This window comes from Dendropsophus ebraccatus, chromosome 1, assembly GCF_027789765.1.
Source record: "Dendropsophus ebraccatus isolate aDenEbr1 chromosome 1, aDenEbr1.pat, whole genome shotgun sequence".
In the NCBI taxonomy this organism is placed as follows: Eukaryota; Metazoa; Chordata; class Amphibia; order Anura; family Hylidae; genus Dendropsophus; species Dendropsophus ebraccatus.
The window spans coordinates 90,100,918-90,126,582 of NC_091454.1; the positions used below are offsets into that span (position 1 = coordinate 90,100,918).

The window sequence follows — 25,665 nt, forward strand, 5'->3', positions numbered from 1 at the left end:
TATATTTAAAAATTTATTTACAATGAGCTGTTAGAAAAAAAACAAAAACAAACAACACACACCATCAAAAACTGTACACAAGTATAGAGCGTCTACACGCCACAATCAGTTCATCTATATGTCTTTAGATTGATCGTCTTCTTCAAGTTTCTTAATCTCGTTTTTTAAACAGTTAATAGTCTCCCGGCTGGCTTTTAATCTCTCCTTCAATTCAGAGATCTCAAAACTTGTTTTCTTCTTGGCAGCTTCTAATTTTTCCCTGGTTTTAGATTCTAGTTCTGTGACTAAAAGAGCAAAAGTTAACTCATTTCAGATATCACCTAATTTACGTTAAGGGTATGTGCACACTACGGATTCCGAGTGGAGAACTTCAAGCAGATCCTGCAGCTCACCCTCACTTAAAATTATGCCCATTGGCTCCATTCTATGCTCGGACAGATTCAGCTGTCCGCCCCAAGAAATTAACAAGTACATTTTTGGGAGGATTGTGGAATCTGCCCGAGCATAGAATGGAGCCTATAGGAAGGGGCGGAACTTCAAACTGGGGCACATGGCAGCATCTGCTTGACGTTCTCCGCTCTGAATCCGTAGTGTGCACATAGCCTTCTAATGATTTCTTTTTAGGGTAACAATTATGCAATTCTTTTTGTTGATGTTAAACTTACATTCTGTTTCATGTTTATATGCTCCAAGGGTTAATTGGCGGGAAGTAGTTAGAAGCTGTTGCATCATTGCTGTAGGGTCTTGGAAAATCTGCAGTAATGAGGGGAAAAAATAATTCTTACACAAAAAAAAAAAAAAAAAAAGTCAAGGGTTAACACGCACTGTAGTGCGTCAGAGAAGTATACCTGAGGAGGTGTATGTATATCCTGATCATTGCACAGGCAAATGCACACCCACAAGCGATGTCCAGTAGTACAACATAGGGATGTAAACCTGTTCCCTCAAGTCTCAGAAGGTATACAGGAGCAGAAGGCATTAGCTGTATTTTACTCCCCAGACAACCCCTATAAAAGACCCATTTTGTATGGAAGCTGCCAGACCCAGCGATTATGAAGGGTCCCAGCAATGGATAGAGGATAACATGTAATCTTGGGACAACCAATTTAAGTCTTCTAGCAGAGTTTGTCATTCAGTTAACCACACAGCATAAGAAAGGGACCCATAATTGCAGTTACATTTTGGGCTCGTCTTCAATGCACACAGAGGAGCCATGTGCAGGAGGTTGTACATCAGAACATGGACCCCATTGTTTCAATTTATGCTGCCCTACAACACTGTGTGTAACTATTCTTCCCTTAAAGCAATGCTTCTAAGAGCTCTGTTGTAGCATACTATGAATAATTACAAATGTACAGGCCGCATACACCAAGTGCATCACAGGGACCACAAAATTACAACAGAATAAACTAGGTGATTATCAATCTTGTACAAAAAGTTACTTACCATTTCATCATAAAATTCTGAAACAACAGTCTTCTTCCCCAGCATGGCATTTGTGTCTGACTGAAATAACTTCAGCAAATGATACAATGTAACCTAAACACAAAAAGAGTTGTGATTGTGTGTGCTGAACTGTTCATTTAAAAGGGATTTTTTTCTGGCCAGAGTACCCCTTAAATATCAAGGGTTATTCTACATTCTTACCACCAAAAACAGCTAGTCATTAGTGTTACCAGCAGGAAAACCCTCTAATCAGCTAGGAAGAGAGGTTGATCAATGTGTATAACTCCTTTTGGGGTATGCAAAACATAATCTTCAAGCACTTACATAATGCAAGCTAAGCAATTCTACATGGATGCAGGACAGTAAGATACCATTACTCTTAGGAGAGATGCTGCTTTGCAATAAAGCCATTGTCTCTCACTACATTATTTACACAAGGGGGGTATGGAGCAGGCTCGGGAGCTGAGTCGGCTCCATACATGGCAGGAGTCAGCTGATGATCATGCTGACGTCTGTCATTGAAAACTTTAAAGGGTCCTGAGCAAGGGATTTTTACATCCATATGGCCTATATGCAAGGGTTGCCTTAAAGGGGTAGTGCAGTGCTAAGAAATTAGTCACAACATAACACACATTACAAAGTTTTACAACTTTGTAATTATGTTATGTATGTGAATGGCACCCTTCCCCGTGTTCCCCGACCCCGTTCGTGGACCCGGAAGTGTAGTGCATTATACATACCTGATACGTGTCGACCCCCATCCGCTGTCTTCTGACAGTGATGTAATCTTCGGGAAACCGGCTGACCCGCTCCTGCGGGCCCCCCTCTGCCACGTCATAACTGTGCTCAGCCAATCGCAGCTGAGCAGCTGATGACGTGTGCCTCGGGTCGACACGTATCAGGTATGTATAATGCACTACACTTCCGGGTCCACGGGCAAGGGGGAAATTCACATACATTACAAAGTTGTATAACTTTGTAATGTGTGTTATTTTGTGAATAATTTCTTAGCGCCGCAGTAACCCTTTAATGGAACAAAATGTATTGGTTGTTACCAATGCACAGACGCACAGAATTAAGGTATTCCTATATACTACTGTGTAATGAGCTCCTACTTCTCACACTATTAAAACAGTTTAGTCTGACAGTCTATGAAACAACTATATAATACAGTAGTCATCCAGCATTAGTACTCTAGGTAACTGAAAAAAAATACTTACAGGTCTTTCATTTGGATCAATGAAAAATATTTTTATTATTATCTCAAATTCACCCCATCCAGTCTCAGTAATTTCATAAGGTGGCTTAGTAACAACTACAATAAAACAAAAAAAAAAAATTCTTTTTTAATTTTGTCCCTATTTTGCAGTACACAAGTCGGTACATCTTAGCTAAATGTTTGCCCCACACACACGTTACATTAGATTGTGAGCCCTAATGGGGACAGGAGAACCAAAACTGACAAACCTATGTGAACTGTCGCAGAATCAGTTGGAACTGAATAAATAAAAGAATTATTACTACTAGAATGTGTACAAGGTCAAAACCATATAAAACTAAAAGGGCCTCTCTCAGGGCAACAACCTGGTGAGATGCTAAACTGAATGACTTACTACTTACATCTTTCTATGCAGCCATTCCTGATATTATTGATATCCAGGACAAAGAGCAGGAAAGTAGTCCTCAATATTCATGATGATCTGCTCCCTCCACCCACCAGCCAATTGGCAGCTGTGTGTACAGGCAGAGAGCTGTTCAGCAGCAGCCAGTGGGAGTCAGATACTAGGTGAATGGCTGCTGTAACAGCAATCAGTGTCTGTCACTAGTTTACGATGCCCCCAGATAGGACATTATAAACCTAATGACAGATTTACTTTAAGGATCTGTATCAGATTTGATGTAGTGTTAAATCATTTTCTTACAGGATCTCCTGCAGATGTCAATGTTTGTGTGAATGTACTCTAAAATTCATTGTGGCTCAACACCATCTACTGTATTTGAAGCCTAAAGAACACTGGGAACCTCTGATGTTTATGATTTAAGAACATACCTCTTAAAGGATTTCCATAGCTTTCATGCAATTTAAATTGAATTTTCTTCACATATGCAGACATGTCCTAAAAGCAAGTAAATGTTACATATCAAATCTTTGTACAAATCATATTTGAGCCAAATGGATGGAGTGCACTGGAGAATAAAATGCAACCTTTTGCTATTTCGATTTATTGTATTTGTCATCATACATATATAAAAACGTAAATAACGTAAAAACATATATAAATAAAGCATAAATATTGTTACTGGTACCTCATTACGATAAGGTTTGACATAAACAGTCCACTGGTGTGTATGCCCATCTTCTTCTCTCTTCTTACCAAAGTAACGCGCAACATTTCCATAGACGATAGGCTTCACAATTGTAACTCCCTAAACAGACAGAACACGTTGTGAACACAGAGGGTAAAAATTATACATATATATATTCATTCCCAACGCAGCTCATTTTCATGTACCTGTTTTATTTTACCTACAAGCCATAAAACAAGTTGTAATTTTTTTGGCATGCATGAACATTAAAAAGTTTAAATTTTTGAGCAAAAGCCATAAGTGTATCGATTAGCCCACGTAGCCCTTTTGCATGGGCTGATTATCGGAAAGGCTAGGTTCACACTGCGTTTTCAGCATCCGTTTAATGGATCCGTTTTTTTTAACGTCCAGAAAAATAGGGTCAGCAACGTTTTTTGGTCCGTCAAAAAAACCGGATCCTTTTTTTATAATGGAAGTCAATGGAAAAACGGATTCACACAAATGAATCAGTTTTTTGCAATCAGTTTTTCATGCGTTTTTTGTAAAAAAAACGGATGCGTTAAACGGATGCTGAAAACGCAGTGTGAACCTAAGCTAACAAGAATTCCTAGGGACCAATAATTGTCCTGTAAAAAGGGAATGGAGATCAGTCAATGTTTGCTTGCTTGCCGGCTGATTTGATCTTTTGTGCTGATGGTAAAATCATTGATATTGGCCGCACATCGCTTGTTTAGACTGAAAAATGTGCAGCCGATAACAATGAATGTATTTAAATGGCGCACAAACAAAACATTCTTGCACCTGACCACATAATTAAAGAGGTGCTGCAGGCAAACACTTTTTATGTCAAAATGGTAGGGCTGGGCGATATACTGTGAAAATACTGATACCGTCCTAACTCAACATCATGTACAATACATGTAGCTCCAGTAGCGATAATTAAAAGATTATTATGACACGCGCCTTCTGCAAGCCACATCCACTTGGCTGAGCCTGGTTTGGCACTCTGACACTCCGTGCCGGGCAGGGGGCGCCCTGAGGAATATTTATATTAATCCCTCCTTGTCAAGGCACTTCAAACAGCTCATTTCTGAATCCATTTATGGCTCAAAAACTGCAGTGGCAGTACTATCCATCCAATTTCTAAAGAGAGCCCTTGGTCATGCCACATTTTGTTGCCTTGAAATAAATTAGCACATCCAGCTGAGACAAGGATGGGGGTTAATATGGAAGATGGGGGGGGGGGATTTTTAGCTAGCCCATTCATCTGAAAGTGTCATATTCCTGAGTCTACACATCAGCATTTACTTTCTACCATTGCACATACACACTGTACATTGTGGTGTACTATTTTCTGCTACTAATTGGCAATGTGCCTGTGTTGTTAACCATTACTTACATTCACGGTAATATTGCTTAAGACTACCTGATCCTTCTATGCTTGCCTTCTCTCCCTCCCCTCTCACTTAACTTCTCTCCTTTTTCTTGCCCCCCTGAATCCCTAGGGGAATGTGATATCCATCCCTCGGTGTCTTTCCATGTGTTGCTATGTGCTGGACCTTCTTTCAAATTTTATTTTCATTTGTCTGCAAAGATTTGAACACGGTTGGGGGACGAACCCCTCTGATATGCTGCCACACTCAGTATTCATTGACTTGTATTGTATATGCGACCTTGTTTAAGTAATGTTAACGGCTACCTCACTAACTGTAGTTCATATGGTACTCTGTGTTTATACACAGAAGTGTCAGGGCTTCATTCATAGATTGGGTGGGTAGGTCAAATTAGTTTAGTGGCTCAAAAAACTGCATATGTGAGAAGAGCAACTTAACACAGGAATAGATACAAAAGACAGAAGTATCAGACTTTTCCTTTTTGGATCCACTCTTGGATTTGCCACAAAAACAAAAAGGCCATTTTTCTGGGGTTCAGGGGTATAACATTGAGGGTGAACACCAAAGCCTGTGTCACTCTTTCCAACCTGCATGAATGTTATACTGTACTAATATTGGGTCAGTTTGCTACACATTTCCTATTTTTCTGGCTAGAAAATGATCAGCTGCTTCCAGCTCCCTCCCAGCAGTGATCTCCGCATGTGACAGAAGAAAGAATGTAATGGTGGAAGCCCAGGATAGAACAGTGCGGCCCGGCTTTATATACAGCCATACAATCAGTCAGTAAGGATTCCTACTGATATAAGATCTTCCTGCACCACACTAATATTTAGAAGATGTGCATTAGCAGTCTATAGTAATCAGCTTTTAACTAAATTCTGTAATGTATGTATATGGACATCCGCAGGCAATGTGTGGATTAGGTAACTGTATACTGTGACTGCAGTATCTACCATGTACAGGAGGCCAGAATACAGTATTATCAGGCGTGAGCATCCCTTTTTCTATCATCTGAATGGTCTCCTGTTCTGTGACTACAGAAGTGATTACCCATACACTGTGCACCATGGGAGTAGTAGTAGCAGTCAGTAGTCACCCGTCATGGGAGTAGTAGTAGTAGTCAGTAGTCAGCCGTCATGGGAGTAGTAGTAGTCAGTAGTCATGGGAGGAGGAGTAGTCAGTAGTCACCCGTCATGGGAGGAGGAGTAGTCAGTATTCACCAGTCATGGGAGTAGTAGTAGTCAGTATTCACCAGTCATGGGAGTAGTAGTAGTCAGTAGTCACCAGTTATGGAGTAGTAGTCAGTAGGGATGCACAATGCACCGAAATATCGATACTACTATCGATATTCCGGGCATAAAAACGGTTCGGTACCAGGATTTCCTGGTATTCGATACTTTATATTAAGCTGCTGTATTAGGCAGTTTAACATAAAGTATAGTGCAGAGAACATGGCCAGCAGCTAGCTGAGTGCCGGCCATGTTCTCTGTGTGGCCCCCTGCCCCCTAGAGTCACCTCAGTTGCCCGCCCGCCCACCCTCCGCTCCCGACGGCGCCAAATTCAAATAGCCGGCACTTAGCGATAGCTTGTGCCGGCTATTTTACTGTGTACATGCCGCTGTCACACTGACAGCGGCATATAACCCCTCCAGAAATGATCCTGTGGGCAGCAGTCATTTAAGCAGGGAATGTCCATATGCCGCCACAGGTGCAGCGGCGGGTCGCGCAATGCAGCTAGTTGATCCCGAGTGCTCAGTTTAGAAGCGCTGTGCTGCGGGGGATGAGCCACCGCACGTCCGAGTCCTAACGAGCCGGTGACGCTGAGGGCTGTGGTGGTGCATGAGCAGGGCTGCCTTTTTGACTCCTGTGCTCACTTCGAGGCTGACAGGTGCGGCACTGTAGACTTGCAGATGGTTGTGGCCGGGGGGGGGGGGGGAACACTACATGGGAGTGCTGCCCACAGGGCTGCTATGGAGCTCGTCTCCCTCCTTGCATAGTGGTGGGTTTGGGGCACTCTTGAAGAAAAACGGGCTAGGGACCTGGCAAATTAATGTTTCTGGTACGTCCCGCAAGCCCGGCCCCCGGAGCCCACCGCAGGTGGGATACTGACTCTCTCCATGACAAGTTGCCACAATGCAGCCTTCTATGTATCTATCTATCTATCTCTCTCCCTGTCAGAGTCTGTATACACTGTGGCAATCTACTTCATGTACACTGTTCTGACCCTGATGCTGTGTATACCTGCACTGCCACAGTATATACAGGCACTGGCACCTCTCCTTGCCTTCTAGGATTTTTTTGTAAAATGAAAGGATTTCAAAAGAGAATTGTCCTTAATGTTATTTAAAAACATTGCAAAACTACTGCCCCCCAGCATACCCCAACAGCTGAAACATTGCAAAACTACTGCCCCCCAGCATACCCCAACAGCTGAAACATTGCAAAACTACTGCCCCCCAGCATACCCCAACAGCTGAAACATTGCAAAACTACTGCCCCCCAGCATACCCCAACAGCTGAAACATTGCAAAACTACTGCCCCCCAGCATACCCCAACAGCTGAAACAGTGCAAAACTACTGCCCCCAGCTTACCCTGATAGCTGAAGTGTTATTGCCTCAACTATAAAATGATTGCATTCCTGATATTGCGTAGTAAACAGTGTAATTGCAAAAAAGGCCAAGTTCAAATTTGCTGATTTTTAGTGAAATCACATCTCAGCATTATATTTCTAGAGTTGTGTTTTTCTTGTTTTTTAATTCTTTATTAAAGAGAACCAATCACGGGCAAAAAAGAATTTTTTTTTATTCCCTAATTAGATGTAAATCTTAATTTTAACAATATTTGTAAATATAATTAATTAATTTTAAAGCTGCGTTTTTAAAATATTTCTGTTTTACTTTCCTGCCTCGCGCCGGCTCTTTTCAAAAGAGCCGGCGCGAGACAGGAAACTCCCGTCATGCAGAGCGGCAGCCATCTTGATAACGTCACTTGCGTTCCACCGCTGGAACGCAAGTCACGTCTTCAAGATGGCGCCCCCCCCCCCCCCCCCCCCCCCCGGCCTAGCTACACCAAACAAGCGGATTAGGTAAAGTATAAGACTGTAAAGGCAGTCTGTATCTTCATGAAGTCTATTTATGAAGATACAGACTGCCTTTGCAGTCTGTATCTTATGCCTTACCTACTACTCTGTGCCGGTGCAGCAGGGCCGGCGCCGCCATCTTGATTACGTCTTTGCGTTCCACCGCTGGAACGCAAGTTACGTCATCAAGATGGCGGCGCCGGCCTTGCTGCACAGAACGGAGGATTAGGTAAAGTAGAAGATACAGACTGTAAAGACAGTCTGTATCTTCATAAATAGACTTCATGAAGATACAGACTGCCTTTACAGTCTGTATCTTCTACTTTACTTACTCTGTTCTGTGCAGCAAGGCCGGCGCCGCCATCTTGATGACGTAACTTGCGTTCCAGCGGTGGAACGCAAAGACGTAATCAAGATGGCGGCGCCGGCCCTGCTGCACCGGCACGAAGTAGTAGGTAAGGCATAAGATACAGACTGCAAAGGCAGTCTGTATCTTCATAAATAGACTTCATGAAGATACAGACTGCCTTTACAGTCTGTATCTTCTACTTTACCTAATCCTCTGTTTCTGTGCAAGCAAGGCCAGGCGCCGCCATCTTGATGACGCAACTTGCGTTCCAACGGTGGAACGCAAATGACGTCATCAAGATGGCGGCGCCCGGCCTTGCTTACACAGATACGAAAGAGTAGGTAAGGCATAAGATACAGACTGCAAAGGCAGTCTGTATCTTCATAGATAGACTTAGGGAAAGATATACTTTAATATTAGGGACAGTGAAATTTAGATGATAGGTTCTCTTTAAGTATCGAATTGGTATTGAGTATCGAAATAAAAAAGTTGGTATCGGTATCAAAATCAAAATTCTGGTATCGTGACATCACTAGTAGTCATTAGTCACCCGTCATGGGAGTAGTAGTAGTAGTCATTAGTCACCCGTCATGGGAGTAGTAGTAGTAGTCAGTAGTCACCCGTCATGGGAGTAGTAGTAGTAGTCAGTAGTCACCCGTCATGGGAGTAGTCAGTAGTCACCCGTCATGGGAGTAGTAGTAGTCAGTAGTCACCCGTCATGGGAGTAGTAGTAGTCACCCGTCATGGGAGTAGTAGTAGTCAGTAGTCACCCATCATGGGAGTAGTAGTAGTCAGTAGTCACCCGTCATGGGAGTAGTAGTAGTCAGTAGTCACCCGTCATGGGAGTAGTAGTAGTCAGTAGTCACCCGTCATGGAAGTAGTAGTAGTCAGTAGTCACCCGTCATGGGAGTAGTAGTAGTAGTCAGTAGTCACCCGTCATGGGAGTAGTAGTAGTCAGTAGTCACCCGTCATGGGAGTAGTAGTAGTCAGTAGTCACCCATCATGGGAGTAGTAGTAGTCAGTATTCAGCGGTCATGGGAGCAGTAGTCAGCTGTCACTCTCCTTGGGCTGTCAGGGTAAATGTAATAGGGCAGGCGGCTTATACTGCTACCTCCCCCATGTCCCCACTATGCAGTAGTATATAGATAATAGCTTGTATACCACACACTGACTGGGGCCTCCATTGTTCACACCAGGACATGGAGGCTGCACACATGACCCCTGCCTGGCTCCTCGCTGATAAGAAAGTGGTTTAAACTGAGCCCAAGTCCCCATGGCAACCACATAGAGCCCACGGGTAGGCACACAAGCCCCTGGCACAGCCGTGTGGGGAGTCCAGGGCCCTTCCAGAGCCGGCTACATAGGAGAGTCAGGGTCCCCTCACCTTAACTCTCCCTCCGGAGTCCGGGCCGAATTCAGCCATCCTCTTGAACATATTGAAGCAGGAGGCGGCCGGGGAGGGGCAGGAGCAGCTCACGGACGAGCCAGCGCCACTCACCACAGGAGACAACCGGACAGCGCCTACAAGATAGCGCGCACCGTACAAAGAGCTGCGGCAATTTCAGCGCAGGGAGCCGTGAGCTGAGCGCTGATACAAACCTTCTGCGGCACTCTAAACCCTCCTATTTTATTGTGAGAATGGTACAGTCCAGCCAGCCAGCCACTACAACTAGCGCGCCTCGTGACGGAAGAAGGGGGAGGGGCGACGGAGGGACGTACGAGCTAGATGAGAGACAATACGCCGGAGCGTTCCATCTCTGTGCGGACACAATGGTGGGAGACTGGGGGAATAGTTGCTCTCATCTTACAAAGAAGGGGGTGGCATCTGGTTACCATGGAAAACTACAGCACTTTCCTATCCAGTGCAATTTTAACCCTTTAAGGACATGGCCCATTTTCGTTTTTACGTTTTCGGTTTTTCCTCCTTGTGTTTAAAAGGTCATAGCACTTGCATTTTTCCACCTAGAAACCCACATGACCCCTTATTTTTTGCGTCACTAATTGTACTTTGCAATTACAGGCTGAATTTTTGCATAAAGTACACTACGAAACCAGAAAAAAATTCAAAGTGTGGTGAAATTGAAAAAAAAAACGCATTTCTTTTATTTGGGGGAAATGTGTTTTTACGCCATTCGCCCTGGGGTAAAACTGACTTGTTATGCATGTTCCTCAAGTCGTTACGATTAAAACGATATATAACATGTATAACTTATATTGTATCTGATGGCCTGTAAAAAATTCAAACCGTTGTTAACCAATATACGTTCCTTAAAATCGCTCCATTCCCAGGCTTATAGCGCTTTTATCCTTTGGTCTATGGGGATGTGCGAGGTGTCATTTTTTGCGCCATGATGTGATCTTTCTATCGGTACCTTGATTGCGCATATACGACTTTTTGATCGCTTTATATTACATTTTTTCTGGATTTGATGCGACCAAAAATGCGCAATTTTGCACTTTGGGATTTTTTTTGCGCTGACGCCGTTTACCGTACGAGATCAGGAATGTGATTAATTAATAGTTCGGGCGATTACGCACGCGGCGATAGCAAACATGTTTATTTATTTGTTTACTTTTATTTAAAACCTGGGAAAAGGGGGGTGATTCAGACTTTTATTAGGGGAGGGGGCTTTTTACTATTAACAACACTTTTTTTTTTTTTTTTTACACATATACTAGAAGCCCCCCTAGGGGACTTCTAGTATATACACTTGGATCTCTCATTGAGATCTCTGCAGCATAGATATGCTGCAGAGATCCATGAGATCGGCACTCGTTTGCTTTCGGCTGCTGCAGCCGAAAACGAACGAGTGCCGAGCCGAGGACGGCGCCATCTTGGACGCGTCCCCGGCCGGCATCAGTAACGGAGATCGCTCCTCCGGGACAAGGTCCCGGAGGAGCGATCTCCCCCACTAGACCCCAGGGAAACGTTGCCTCCGGTAATCGGAGGCAGCTGTCAACTTTGACAGCTGCCTCCGATTAGCTAATTAGCGGGCACGGCGATCAGACCGTGCCCGCTAATAGCAGCGGTCCCGGGCTACTCGCGGCACCCGGGATCGCGGCACTTCAAAGCGGGGCCGCCGCGCGGCCCCGCTTTGAAGTGCAAGTGAGGACATATGACGTACGCATACGTCCTATGTCCTTAAGAGGTTAATTTTTTTTTAGTAAAATTGATTCATGAAGGGTTTCAGTATAAGTCCCCATTCACACATTCAGATTGGCTCTATGTTGCCACACAGTATGTTTGCTCAGTATTTTGGAACCAATACTAGGAGTGGATTGAAAACACAATAAGGCAATGTTATCACACTGCGGAGATTTAGTGGATGGCCTTCATTTAATGGGAAATAATTGCCGTTATTTTAAAACAACCGCCATTGTTTTCAAATAACAACCGCAAAAATACTATGACATATCCACTGTTGGGAATCCTATCCCACCTACAAAACATGGACGGTAATTGAGAAATTGTGGCTGGCTCCAATACATCCAAACTCTTACGACTGGTCCCCAGAACCCCCTTACCCTGCCCTCTTCTTTTATACTGAGCACCATTCAATTTACCAGACACATATGGTCTACATGTGCAAAGACGTTTGGCCGTTACTCCCCACATTCCCCTTTGATTTCCTTTCTCCTTACTCCCTCTTTAGGTGTAAAGGCCCTATTCCACGGAACAATTATCAGCCGTATTCGGACGCTACGGCCAATAATCGTCCCGTGGAATAGAAGGCAACGATCAGCCGACATTGTTCATGTTGGCTGATCGTTGCTGTCGTTTGTCTTTTAACCATGTTGAAAAACAAGCGACTGTAATAGCAGCGATCTTCTGCCGTCGCTTAGAGGAATAAGAGCGGCAGCAGCAGACCGCCACTATCCTCTATGGGCTGCCTGGACAATCTAGCAATCACACGGGCAGCTCCCAGCGGCCCTTCCTGCACTCACCCGCTCGCTGCCTCCGTGTGTAAGAGCAATGGCAGCAAACGGGGAAAAAAGGGCAAACGAGTGCTGACAGCGCTCATTTGATCGGCACAGTCGGCCCGTGGAATAGAGCCTTAAGCATGAATCCCCTGGGGGTCTGTGCCTGGTCTGGCGAGGGTCTCTTTCAGTTGGCGGACAAAGTTGACCCACTGACGCATACTCTCCTTTGACAAACTGAGAAAAATATTATTTTCCCAGATCAGAGCACTTGACATACTTGAGTATACACCACTAGAGATGAGCGAACCTGGAGCATGCTCGAGTCCATCCGAACCCGAACGTTAGGCATTTGATTAGCGGTGGCTGCTGAAGTTGGATAAAGCCCTAAGGCTATGTGGGAAACATGGATATAGTCATTGGCTGTATCCATGTTTTCCAGACAACCTTAGAGCTTTATCCAAGTTCAGCAGCCACCGCTAATCAAATGCAGAACGTTCGGGTTCGGATGGACTCGAACCCGAACCCAGTTTGCTCATCTCTATACACCACTATACACAGTCTGCCTTTGGTTCTGCCACAGTCTCCAAGCCTACAGTTTTCGAACAATTGACTAGGGCTGGCACATCCACTGGGAGCCTCATATCCAGCTATATATTCCCTATTAAACTCACCTGTGGGAGACTCGCCAATCCACCACAAATACATGGACAAATAGGAAGCCATATTGTCCAGGACAATATCCCTGGATCTGTGGCAGATAATATGGTGCAGGGCTGCCTCTTCTTCACCATGCACTAATTGCAGGGAAACTCATTATAAATTTCTCATGAGATTGTATCATACCAATAACATCATGTCTGACCAAGGGAGCAAGACTCCTGAAAGCTTACAATTAAATATACTCGGTTAGCCTCCAAAAGGTATCGCCTGATTTCTTCACTATTCTCCTAAAACTATGGGAATGAAGTCTACAAAGTTACTGCTCCAACTTGTTAGTGCAGCTAAATCACTGATACCTCACTGGTGGAAGAAGACTTCTCTCCTATCCTTTTTGGACATGCACTGTGCTATGACTTGATATGATGTACATTAGAGATGAGCGAACCAGGTTCGGGTTCGAGTCGATCCGAACCCGAACGTTTGGCATTTGATTAGCTGGGGCTGCTGAACTTGGATAAACATGGATACAGCCAATGACTATATCCATGATTTCCACATAGCCTTAGGGCTTTATCCAACTTCAGCAGCCACTGCTAATTAAATGCCGAAAGTTCGGGTTTGGATCAACTCGAGCATGCTCGAGGTTCGCTCATCTCTAATGTACATACATTGGTAACACCAGTCAGTAAGGCTTGCACATTATGCCGGGTCATAGCACAGTACAAGCTATATTGGCTGTTGGTAACTGTCAGCAAGGGGGTGAGCAGGAGGCCTCATACACAGCGTCTGTCAGTAGTGGGGCAGCGGGATACATGCAGGTTAGAACTTGGAGGCTCCAGTTTCATGCTCTCCACAATCATGTCTATCATAATGCTTAATTTACCCTCACGTGTGAAGTTTTTAGTAAATTAAAGCCATTGCAAAAATTATGTTTCTTTGCTCCCAGGGTCCTTATCAAACCTGAAGAACAGGATCTTATGCAATTTCCTCTATGCAGCTCGTTCAGCAATCCCCAGACATTGGAAAACTCAGTCGGGCCTTCCATTGCAGAATTCTGAGACATTTGCAGGATGCAGGAGATTGTAACTGAGGCGCTTGACTGCTCTGAGAAATTTGATGCCATGGTAACAAGTTATGGAGTCTTCTGTATTTTCTGATCTAATCCATTGATTGAATAAATATGCTTGCGGGTTACCTGAAGCCCTCTGATAACCCTCTTTTTGTGCCCTGTGATCTTTATTCTTTCTTCTTTCAGCATCTAGTCCTTCTATATCATAGTTAGGGTCCTATTAGACAGGCTGATGACGGCCTGATCAATAATGTAAACGAGCGCCAGTCTGCTAGATCAGCACGCTTTATGGTGCGTTTACACAGACAGATTTATCTGACAGATCTTTGAAGCCAAAACCAGGAACAGACTATAAACGAATCAGGTCATAAAGGAAAGACCGGGATCTATCCTCTTTACAAATCCATTCCTAGCTTTGGCTTCCAAAATCTGTCAGATAAATCTTTCTGTGTAAACGCACCCTAACTGAGCCTATTACACGACTCGATTATCATTTAGCAAGGGCTGCACGGACATCGTAAGCAATGTTCATGCAGCCCTTGCCCTAAACTGTTATACATTACTTCTCCATGCTCCCAGACTCCTGTCTTCTGCTTGCTTCCCAGCACCGCACGCTGCAACTTCTGCTGTACGCCGCTCAGCCAATTTCTGGCCATGGTGGTCCCGGACAGTGATTGGCTGAGTGGCCTGTCAGCTCAGAGAAACAGCAGAACGCGGTTTCCGGGAAACAAGCAGAAGGCAGGAGGAGACCAGGAGCGTGGAGAGGTAATGTATGAACAGTTCAGTCGTTGGCCGTCGCCACACATTATTATTACACATAGCGATACGCGGTCGGAAGCCAATGATTTTAGGTCTGAACCTAAAGAAACGATCAGCCGATGATCGTTTCATCGTCTGATCATTGTCTCTTTTACACGATAGAGTGATAATCGGCCGGATTGGCCTCATTCGGCCTGTTATAGCTTCGTGTAATAGGCCCTTAGAGGAATATATTGTATTCCCTTTTTACCTTACTTTTGTTCATCGAGCATTTACATTTGATGTAATTAGCAGTGTTCTTTTTTTTCTATCTTATTAATATCATAGTGCTTACACTCTGGAAGGGCAGACTATATGGACCAAATGGTCTTTTTTTCCCGAAAATCATCTATGTTTCTATGACATATAACCATACAATGTTGTTTCTTTGGCACAATATGAACTTATAACAAAAAGATTATACATGAAATAGGAAAAAAATGTCTGGAAAGTGTCACATTTGCATTGTAAACAGTGGATTTATGTATCATGTAAATATAGTTGGTCACAAACAACATTTCCCTCAAGGTAGATCTATACTGAAAAAACTTTGGTCATGCTGCTGAACTCCATGTAAGTGAATAGGACTGAGATGCAATACCACACACACCCTGAATACAGAAGTGTTGATGTTTTTGAAGGACGTGGCCATGTTTCTGTATGCCTGGAAAACCCCTTTAAGGGTGCCTTCACACGTACCATATCGCTGTGTATTTATCTCTGCGAGTTTCTCTCACATAAATCCACTGATTGCTATCAAGCCAATGTATGTGTATTCTCACTGCGTGTTTGGTGCGATTTGTACATGCAAGTTTTGATCTTCATATGATTTTCACAGGCGAGTTCAACACCACAAAAACGCAGCTACTTTCATGTGAGTTTGATGCGAGTTTTGTGCGAGAAATAAGCAGCGATACGGTACGTGTGAAGGCACCCTAAAGGAAATTTGTCAGCTGCAGTTCGGGTTCCAAACTGCAAACACTGTTAGATAGCGGTTAGATCAAGAAGACACACTGTACCTTTTCTATATCTGTCTGTGCTTCCAGAACGTAGGAAAAAAGCTTCTATTCGAATGCAAAGAGTCAGAGGCTTTCCCTAACCTCTGAAGTATTGAGCACTGTAACGCCTCCTCAGTCCCCCTCCTATCCCTATCCCTGCTTTGGACTCAATTTCCAGCTGTTAATCAAGCAGTAAGGGCGGGTTCACACTACGGAATTCTCGCGGACAATGTCCGCGGAATTCCGTCAGCTGTCCGCCCGCACATCTGGGCGCCTTTTCGCCGGCGCCATAGACACCATTCTATGGCCCGGCGTATTCCGCTATACGCTGAAAGAAGTGTCATGTCACTTCTTTTAGCGGATCGCGGAATACGCCGGCCCATAGAATGGTGTCTATGGAGCCGGCGGAAAAGCACGTGCCCGTGCGGGCGGACAGCTGACGGAATTCCGCGGACATTGTCTGCGAGAATTCCGTAGTGTGAACCCGCCCTAATAGGGACGGGAGGGGTGCAAAGAAGCGTTCTGGCTAGCTGCACTGCAGGAGTTTGGGTACTCCTCGCTGACTCTCTGCACCAAAGAATAGAAGCATTTTTGTACTTTTGGAAGCACAGGTGGTTATATGAAAGGTACCAGGTGCCAGCAGTAACTGAAGTTAAACATGCCTGGGGTAAACATACATCTGTCCTAAGATAATAATTATAAAGGAAATTAAATAAGGGCAGGAACAGGTGGTCTTTTTCTGCTGACAATTAAAACAAAAATGTGTAAAACTCATGGTGCGTTTACACAGACAAATTTATCTGACAGATCTTTGAAGCCAAAACCAGGAGCAGACTATAAACAGGTATCAGGTTATAAAGGAAAGACTGGGATCTATCCTCTTTTCAAATCCATTCCTGGCTTTGGCTTCCAAAATCTGTCAGATAAATCTTTCTGTGTAAACGCACCCTCAATGTGCTCTTTACAAACAACAAAATAAGCATGACTGTTGGCAATGGTGCACCAGAAAAAGGGCACTGTAGTAGGTAATCATCTAAGCAGAATATATTTGTGATATATTTGTATCTGTATTATTATAGAAGATCAATGTGTTCTTTAGAAACAAAGGTTGTCATACGGTATAGTCATTCTCTAGAGATGTATTTTAGTAAGTTGAGCATTGTTTATTGTTTTTATGTACAGTTAGATGTCATTTTAGCATGATAGAAATTAAACATACACAATGGGAGATTTATTAAGTCTTGTGCAGGGGAAATATACATTTGTTGCCCATAGAAAAAAAAGACCATGTTTTAGTATCAGGCTTTAATCAGTAAAAAAAAATCTAGGCGATACATGCCCTTTAAGCTTTAGTCATTGATTATAAAATATACTGAGCAAAAGCTGTGCAAAAATGAAGGCTACTATAACTCTTAAAAATTTAGCTGGCAACCTCTAATCCACCCAGACAAGTCTTTGCCCTCGCAGTGGTTTCTCCATGCTACCCTGTAGAAGAAATAAGTTTCAATCATTTTAATACATGCAGCAGTTTTATTAGGTGCATAGTATACAGTATCTTAAATAATTAAAGGGTTTATCAGAGAAAGAAAAACATTTAAAGATGGTCCAGGTGCCTTAATAAAAGAATACTACTTGTTTCCTTGTTGCTGTCATTGCTCACCACTTGTCAACACTTTAGGGTCCATTTACACAGATTATTTGACAGATTATATGCCGAAGATTTGAAGCCAAAGCCAGGAATGAATTTGAAAAGAAGAGAAATCTCAGGCTTTCCTTTATCACCTGTTCTCTGTTTATAGTCTGTTTCTGGCTTTGGCTTCAAATCTTTGGCAGATAATCTATCTGTGTAAATGGACCGTTATGCTGGGTTTACACGGAACGATTATCGTGCGAATTTGCACGATAACAATCGAATTCGAACGATAATCGTACGTGTAAACGCGGCGAACGATCGAACGACGAGCGAGAAATCGTTCATTTTGATCTTTTAACAGGTTCTTAAATCGTCGTTCGCAAAAAAATTCGCTGATCGCTCCGTGTAAACAGTCGTCGCGCGATAGTCCGGCCGCCCGCCGCTCACAGCCCCGCCTGCCGCCCGGCCCCCCGCTCATCCGCAGCCCCCTGCGCCGGCTCGATCGCTGCCGCCGCCGCTCTGATCACCACCCCCGCCGCGCCGATCGCTACCCCCGCCGCCACTCTGATCGCCGCCGTCGCCGCCAATCCGATCGCCACCCCCGCCGCCGCCGCTCTGATCGCCCCCGCCACCCCGGCCGCGACCATACGTTACCTGCTCCGCGTAGCAGGTCTTCCACATCTCCGGCTCCCCTCTTCAGTGCACTGATTGGCTGAAGAGGGGAGCCGGGAATTTTAAACGGCTCCTCTTCAGCCAATCAGTGCTCCTCTTCAGCACTGATTGGCTGAAGGGGAGCCGTTTGAAATTCCCGACACCTCTCTTCAGCCAATCAATGCAAGGCAGGACTGATTTGCTGAAGAGGAGCCGTTTGAAATTCCCGGCTCCCCTCTTCAGCCAATCAATGCAAGGCAGCACTGATTGGCTGAAGAGGGGAGCCAGGAATTTCAAATGGCTCCTCTTCAGCCAATCAGTGCAGCCGGGCATTGATTGGCTGAAGAGGGGAGCCTGGAATTTCAAACGGCTCCCCTTCAGCCAATCAGTGCTGAAGACGAGCACTGATTGGCTGAAGAGGAGCCGTTTGAAATTACCGGCTCATCTTTTCAGCCAATCAATGCGCTGAAGAGGGGAGCCGGGGATTTGAAGACCTGCTACGCGGAGCAGGTAACGTATGCTGTGGGCGGGGGGGCCGGGCCGGGCTGGGCCGGGCTGCGGGCGCGCGATCGCAAAACGATTTTTTCGTACAATATATCGTACCGTCTAAACGCTGATCGTTATAAAAAAAAAAAACGTTACTTCGAAATTGTTAATCGTGCGATCGGGCCAATTATTGCTCCGTGTAAACTTAGCATCACTCAGTCAATCTCTGACCACAGAAGTGTCCCACCCCTACCAGTGAATGATTGGGCATTTCCTGCGTGTCAACATAATAATGGGCGCTAGTACCAGGGCTCCTTTAGAATGTTAGTGGTGAGGGATCAGGCAGATGAATTATTATTTTTTTTTTTTTAGGGCACTCTGTCCTCTTCAAAACCTTTGCTTAGACAACCACTTTAAATTTGCTAATGTCAAAGTACTGTGTCCTTGTTGCAATTACAGTCTGCCCTAGGGCTTGTCAGTAATTTTTGGGGCGCAGATGTCCATAAAACTATGGACAGTTCGAACAGCCCAATAGAAAACAATGAGCCCTACATTTGTCCATCATTGTGGCTAAGCAATTACGGACAAACTTACAGGACGTGTAAATGTAACCTTAGACTGTTCTTTATTTTGATAACACAACAACTGAACAATAGTGTGTATGAGTAGTTATTCGCTGAAAGCTGTTACAGTCAGTGTTCCCTTTAAGCTGCGAGGCCATACAACCTAAAGAGGAGCCCTGCTCACTGCTGCCCACTCAGCTCGGGATCTCTGAGCTGCAGCTGGCAAAACTCATTGTATCTGCCTACTTCTCCAGACACAGTCAAATGGAAGAGCGGGCGCTCTAAGTACCCGTCTGCCATTCATTCTCATCAACTGCAGGAACCTCAGTCCTGCAGCCTATGAGAAGCAGGAATGAGATTGCCCAGTATTGGATGGCACAGTGCTATGATGTCATAGACTAAGGTACTGACTTTACTGTGTTACGTTTTTGGTTTGTCCAACTTTGCTCTAATATTGCCCAGCTCTATTGCCATTCTGCTCAGCAGTGGCTGCAGCTTGCAGGAAACTTTGGGTATAATGTCACATTAGTATGTGTGGAGAATCATGATATGACACAAGTATGTGTGTGTTAACTGTGGTTTTACAGCAGTGCATGCTTGTTTTGATAAGCTGCAATGTATTATAATGTATATACTGTGTGTATAGGCTCGGATCTGTATGGATGATGTCAATAATGAGTATTCATAGGCTACAGCCTATTCTGATAACGTCATTATACTGTGTGTAGGCTGTAGTATATAGTGACGTCACAATGTTTGCATAAGTTTATATGCTGCACTTGGCCATGACCACACATCTTTTTTTTAGATGTTTGACAGAGGTGTTTTTAGACGGACGTCATCTTAAACCCAAATAACGGCCATTATTCCACAAGTAACGGCCATTGTTTTAAAATAACGTCTGTTATTTGGGCTCAAAATTATGACCGCCTAAAAAAAATTATGGCTGTCCAAAGAAAGATGTTGTATCGCCTTGGCCTAATTGTAAAGATAACAAAATAAAGTGTTTTATGGAAGTATACTGACGGCAGTACACTTGTCTATGTCACATAAATATGTTTTTGTAGACAAGGATATAGTGTAATGTCACATAAATACAACTCTTTTTTTCAAGAAATAGTGTTAAGCAGTATACTCACCATGCACTCATACCATTGGGATCACTTACAACACGCTTTGCGCATTTCACAGATTCAGTTATATCATCAGACAGTAATGCTGTTAAACATTATAAAAAATAGAATTTACAAGTCCCATTATGGTTGTAGTAAATGCTCTAATATTTATAATCTTACTAATATAAATTTGCATCTATCTTTATTTGCATAATATTGCCTGATAGTAGCCAAAATATATTCAATTACATATATTATTAATGAGCGTACAATTTGTACTGAAGTTATTTTATTTATCCTATTTATCTGTCATAGCTGTGGTCTGTGGTAACTGGCCACATGGCACACTATCACAATTTGTGAACCCAGCCTTATACAGGCTTACAAAAACATGGCCACTTTCCTCCAGAAACAGCACAACTCTTTACTCCAGTTTATGCTGGATTTGCAGCTCATACTTTTTATGCTGTGTCTGTCACTATGTGGTACAGCTCATTTTTTTTCTACATTATAAGCTAGGCTAGTTTTGTTATATTATCTGTACATATAAAGGGATATTCTGAATTAATTCAAAAACAAACGGTTGTTTGTTAGGGCTGTAAAATAATACACTACACTGTACTCCCTTTGCCTGTCCCAGTATCGGCGCTCTGGCCTGCTGTTTCAGTGACTGGCTGCGGTGTATTTAGAATGTCATCAGAAGAGCCAAGACAGTGCTTCATCAGGGTAATTAAACAAAGATGGAACATGCAAACACTGGATGAGGCAAGGGGAGTCTATGTTATGTATGTCTTTTACTTTTAGCACATAATATACTGCTGGGAACAGGTGGTAGTTTATTGTGTTTAAAGTAAAAGAGGCAAAACTTCTACAAGAGTCTTCTGCTCTCTGTTACTTTCTTCCGTCCCATATTGTACAGTACTGTATAAGATCATGTTATTAGTCCTATTATTAAAAGAAAAAAAATAGTAGTCTCACTTTTAACTCCTTACCTTGGCAGTTGATGTTGCAAGCATTGTGAGATCTGGGGGTTTTGTAATCATTACACCACCATCGACTGTTTATCTGAAGAATGCCATAGTCAGTACTGTTGTCACCTCGGTTGAAGTTTATGCTGGCTGTGTTAAAGGAGCTCTCGTAGAATGCAGTGCAAACCCCTGCAGTGATTTTAGTTTCAAGAACAAATGTTTGAACCATATATAATTATCTTAATGGAAAACCAACAGCAGGTTGGAAGCATCTAACCTGCTATGTCATGTCTCTATAGTGCACGGGGCACTGAGGTTGAATGTAAGTTTCTTACCTTGATCCTCATTGCTGTTTTTTGTGTACATTGTAGTGTAATCCATATGCTAATGAGGGTAGTTTGGTAAGAAACTTACCTTCATCCTCAGCACCCCATGCGCTGTGGAAACATAAAAGGTTTGATCCTTCTAAACGGATGTTAGTTTCCCTTCAAATATCAATTATAGCATAGGCACATAATATTACTACTAATAATCACAATATTTGTAGTATTTTTCTGCACAAGCCAGTTAAATTTATTTCTTTAACTATTGTATCAGGGTTAGGGCTTCATTAGGTATTGCAGGCATACAATATATCAAGGAGTGGTGTCTTTAAAAATAAAAATAAATCAATAAAACACAACCTGCCACTACACCCCGCAGTTGCCATCCCAACAGCAATCGATCCCTGCTGCTCAAGGCTTCCTTTACGTTTTTTTTACTTGAGGAAATGCCCACACAGCCAATTTCTTGATAAGACTGGCATTTTCTTAGATATATATATATTTTTTTAGAATAAAGCTTATTAACAATCTCCTAGGTGCAACAAGTGCAAAATGGTGCAACATTTGAAGTGGAATTTATTAAGACTGGCATACTCATACACCAGTCTTAAATAAAGCCCCGCCCCCAAGCACCCTGGCAGATCTACAACAGGTGCAGAAATGTACACCAGCACTGGAGCAGGTATAGATTTTTGCCATGAATAACATCTGCTAGCAAGTGCAAATAATGAGAAATCAGGTGCGCTCCCCTACCTGCCCATCAGGTGAACAGGGTGTAAGTCGGGGAAAAGGGGCAGATTTTTACTAAGAATTTATAGAAAAAAAATTATATTTTTAATAATATCTGAAAATAGTCCATAATAAAAATTTTCAAAAAGAAAAATTTAAACCAGTGTAAGGGCCAGGATATGGAGATGCAAGGCAATATTTTTTAGCAAAACAAAACTCTATAAATTGTTTATCATTGTAACCTTACCCACAGAATAAAGTTTACATGTCTGTTTTACCACATTGTGAATGGCATAAAATGGACCCAGCCCCGGTATCCAATATTGCTGTATTATTCATTGTAAGTAATAAAAAAATAATACTTCATAACCACTTGCAGCTGCGGTGACGCAATTCCCTTCTGCAGGAAAATGTATTTAGCAGACTAAACAAAAGAGACCTGACCTGCATTGAAAGGTGAAGGACAAGTGAGTTGGTAGAATGTATATATACTTACAATTTGGTAGACTATAACCTTTGAAACCATCAAGTCCCATCACTTTCATTTGCTTTGCAAGTTCACATCTTTCAAACGTTTTCCCACTTGCAATTGCAAGTATGACAAGAAGTCCTCCAAAGATAAGCACCTTCATGGTTAAACTAGGAGATTGTGTGGCAGTAAGTTAAAATGTCCTTTATATAAGGGCAATGCGATGCCACTTCCTTCTTTGTAGACAATGTACAAGGTACTGTCAGGAAAGCTAGTTTATCTAGTTCCCCTAGTCTGAGTGACATGGGAATTACCCACAAATATGCTTTTACTATTCACATTTAGCTTTCACATTTGTATAAAATTGTTAACAAGAAAAAGAAAGAAAGAAAATGAGAGAAAAGTGTAATACTAGTAATATTAATATGGATCGTACACCTGATGCAGCAGGTAATCCAGCAGCTTATCAGTGACACATATTAATAAATTTAACAATCATGCCCCTGATGTACAGTGACAAATGTAATTTGCCAATAGCCATATATCAAAAAGAAGCTGATATAAAAAGTATCCACAATTCAAAAGAACAAAGGCAGAAATGAGCAAATCTACAGTAGGAATGAAGTGAATGGCTTCATTCTTATCTGTATTCCACTCATCAGGCTGCGGGCTTTAAAGTTTGCTCTGTCGCTTCTCCCCGGGTGCTGGGAAAAGATGGATCCTGTACTGGGAAGCTAAAAGTTACCAGGACTGGATGCATCTTTTCCCAGCACCCGGAAAGGAGTGGCAGACAGTGGAGCAGTCTTCAAAGCCTGCAGCCTGACAGGCAGAATGTAGATAGAAACAAAGTGATTGGCTTCATTCCTACTGTAGATTCGCTTATCTCTAAACAAAGAGATAAAATTCTTGAAAGTAAACAGTTTAATAAAGAAATACTCATGAAACCTACAAATAAATTACAGTACGCATAAGATGTTTCACAGGTGGTAAATACACAGATATAAAAATAGATGATATTGAACCTTTAGGCCATGAACACACGTCTTTTTTTGGCCGTCTGATGGCCGTTTTTTGGACGGACATTATTTTGCGGCTAAATAACGGCTATTATGTCAGAACAATGTCCGTTGCTTTGAAATAATGGCTATCCAAAATGGTCATTGCACCTAGCAAATGACGGCCATCCAAAAATCTAAGTAATCCTTGAGACAGGTTCATTTTTTGGACGGATGGCGGAATCTGTCAGTGCCTAGAATGGAGTCTGTGGCACGGGTGGAAATGCGTGCAGCCGCCAGAGTCCGAGAGTGGGTGCGAGCTGCGGAATCCGCAACTGTTTTTTTGTTGGCATTCTGTAGTGTGTGCGTACCCTTAAAGCCGTACTCCAGAGGAAAAATATGAAAATCGACTGCTGTCAAAACATTTTACAGATTTGTAAATGACTTTATTTAAAAAATCTCATGCCTTCCAGTACTTATCAGCTTGAAAAAGAACTATATTGCTGCTGCTGCTTCTTCTTCTTCCTTACATTCAATGCCTGATAACATCCACACAGTCACATGTTCCCTAGTAGCCAATAGAAGATGTAGAAGATTTTGCCTCACTGACATATAATACAGATTTCCACAACATTGTCATAGTAACTGAGCAGTTTTCGTTACCATTATAAGATTGCTGTGGATGTTATTGTTAAGGAGTCGGTAATGAATTCACTCTTAAAGGGCTGATACTGAATACACTCTTAAAGGGCCGACACAAAAGTCATTTTTAAAGTTTTCTTTTAAAGAAAATCACTGTTAAGAAGGGGCACTCTTTTCAAGCACTATGTATTTTCTCCTTGAAGTGCTTATCTAGTTTATTATATTAGTTTCTACTTTCTGGATTAAAGTGGAACTAAGTTCTAATGCATGCCCCATACATGACTCAGTACTGCTTTCAGTATAATTTGAGTTAATTTGAATAAATATCCACAAGCCATTGACGGGAACAAACTTGATGTATGGATTTCTTCTGCAGTCTGCAGCTGTAATTTACTTCCTGCTTTGGGGCTTTGTGTAAGAAGAAACGTTGACAGGACCTTTGTAAGGGTAGCTGCATATGGAACTGCCTGGGATTTTCCTGGCCTGGGAGTGGCAAAAGCCTATTCACCCAATAATCGGCCTGTGTAAAAGAGCCTTTATCTTCCTTGAACCGTAAAAGAGCCTTTAGTAAGGGTGACGGGTCAAGACACACATTGGCATGAACCTCTCACTTCTTCCTAGTGGACTATATTCCAGTGAATTTTGAGCTTCTCTACAAAACTCAGCTTGTAATTATTTTCCTAAGGTACTGTATAAGACAACTGGGCATATAAGACGAGCCCTGACTTTTCCTTAGAAGATTTTCAGGGGTCAAAAGTCGTCTTATATGCTGGAAAATGTTAACCTCTGCCTGATCGCAGCAGGGCTTACCAGCTGCAGCCAGTCACCCACTTCTAAATTATAGGGGAAGATTTATCAAACATGGTGTAAGGTGAAACTGGCTCAGTTGCGTCTAGCAACTAACCAAATTCCACTTTTCATTCCTCACAGACTCTGCCTGAAATGGAAGGTAGAATCTGATTGTTGCTAGGGGCAACTGAGCCAGTTTCACTTTACACCATGTTTAATTAATCTCCCCCATAGTCTGTATAGATTATAACTTAGAAGTGGGTGACTAGCTGCAGCTGGG

At 42.9% G+C, this 25,665-nt stretch overlaps 2 protein-coding genes across 3 annotated transcripts; both read right to left on the reverse strand.

The window, feature by feature from the left end:
* YEATS4 (YEATS domain containing 4) lies at nt 1-10,165 on the reverse strand. Of its 2 annotated transcripts, none has more exons than XM_069955858.1 (7): nt 9,961-10,165; nt 3,754-3,873; nt 3,497-3,563; nt 2,667-2,761; nt 1,447-1,539; nt 666-753; nt 1-284 (listed from the first exon to the last, which is right to left on the reverse strand). In XM_069955858.1, the coding sequence occupies exons 1-7, from the start codon at nt 10,009-10,011 to the stop codon at nt 115-117; spliced, it is 684 nt and encodes a 227-aa protein (XP_069811959.1). In that variant the 5' UTR covers nt 10,012-10,165; the 3' UTR covers nt 1-114. The 2 variants fall into 2 exon arrangements, with proteins under 2 accessions (XP_069811959.1, XP_069811953.1); XM_069955852.1 differs by lacking the exon at nt 9,961-10,165 and adding an exon at nt 9,738-9,866.
* A 6,999-nt stretch (nt 10,166-17,164) lies between these two features.
* LYZ (lysozyme) lies at nt 17,165-23,199 on the reverse strand. Its single transcript, XM_069955861.1, has 4 exons — nt 22,987-23,199; nt 21,463-21,627; nt 20,495-20,573; nt 17,165-17,507 (listed from the first exon to the last, which is right to left on the reverse strand). The coding sequence occupies exons 1-4, from the start codon at nt 23,120-23,122 to the stop codon at nt 17,435-17,437; spliced, it is 453 nt and encodes a 150-aa protein (XP_069811962.1). The 5' UTR covers nt 23,123-23,199; the 3' UTR covers nt 17,165-17,434.
* Nucleotides 23,200-25,665: the final 2,466 nt, after the last annotated feature.

Excerpts from the sequence above, each read along its gene's own strand:
- YEATS4 (XM_069955852.1), bottom strand. The coding sequence starts at position 9,851 with ATGGGGACTTGGGCTCAGTTTAAACCACTTTCTTATCAGCGAGGAGCC. Across the intron at positions 754-1,446 it reads CAGAATTTTATGATGAAATG|ATTTTCCAAGACCCTACAGC; the intron begins GTAAGTAACTTT and ends TCATTACTGCAG. Across the intron at positions 285-665 it reads ATATAAACATGAAACAGAAT|TCACAGAACTAGAATCTAAA; the intron begins GTAAGTTTAACA and ends TTGCTCTTTTAG.
- LYZ (XM_069955861.1), bottom strand. The coding sequence starts at position 23,122 with ATGAAGGTGCTTATCTTTGGAGGACTTCTTGTCATACTTGCAATTGCA. Across the intron at positions 20,574-21,462 it reads TTGCAACATCAACTGCCAAG|CATTACTGTCTGATGATATA; the intron begins GTAAGGAGTTAA and ends AATGTTTAACAG. Across the intron at positions 17,508-20,494 it reads CCCAATGGTATGAGTGCATG|GGTAGCATGGAGAAACCACT; the intron begins GTGAGTATACTG and ends TTTCTTCTACAG.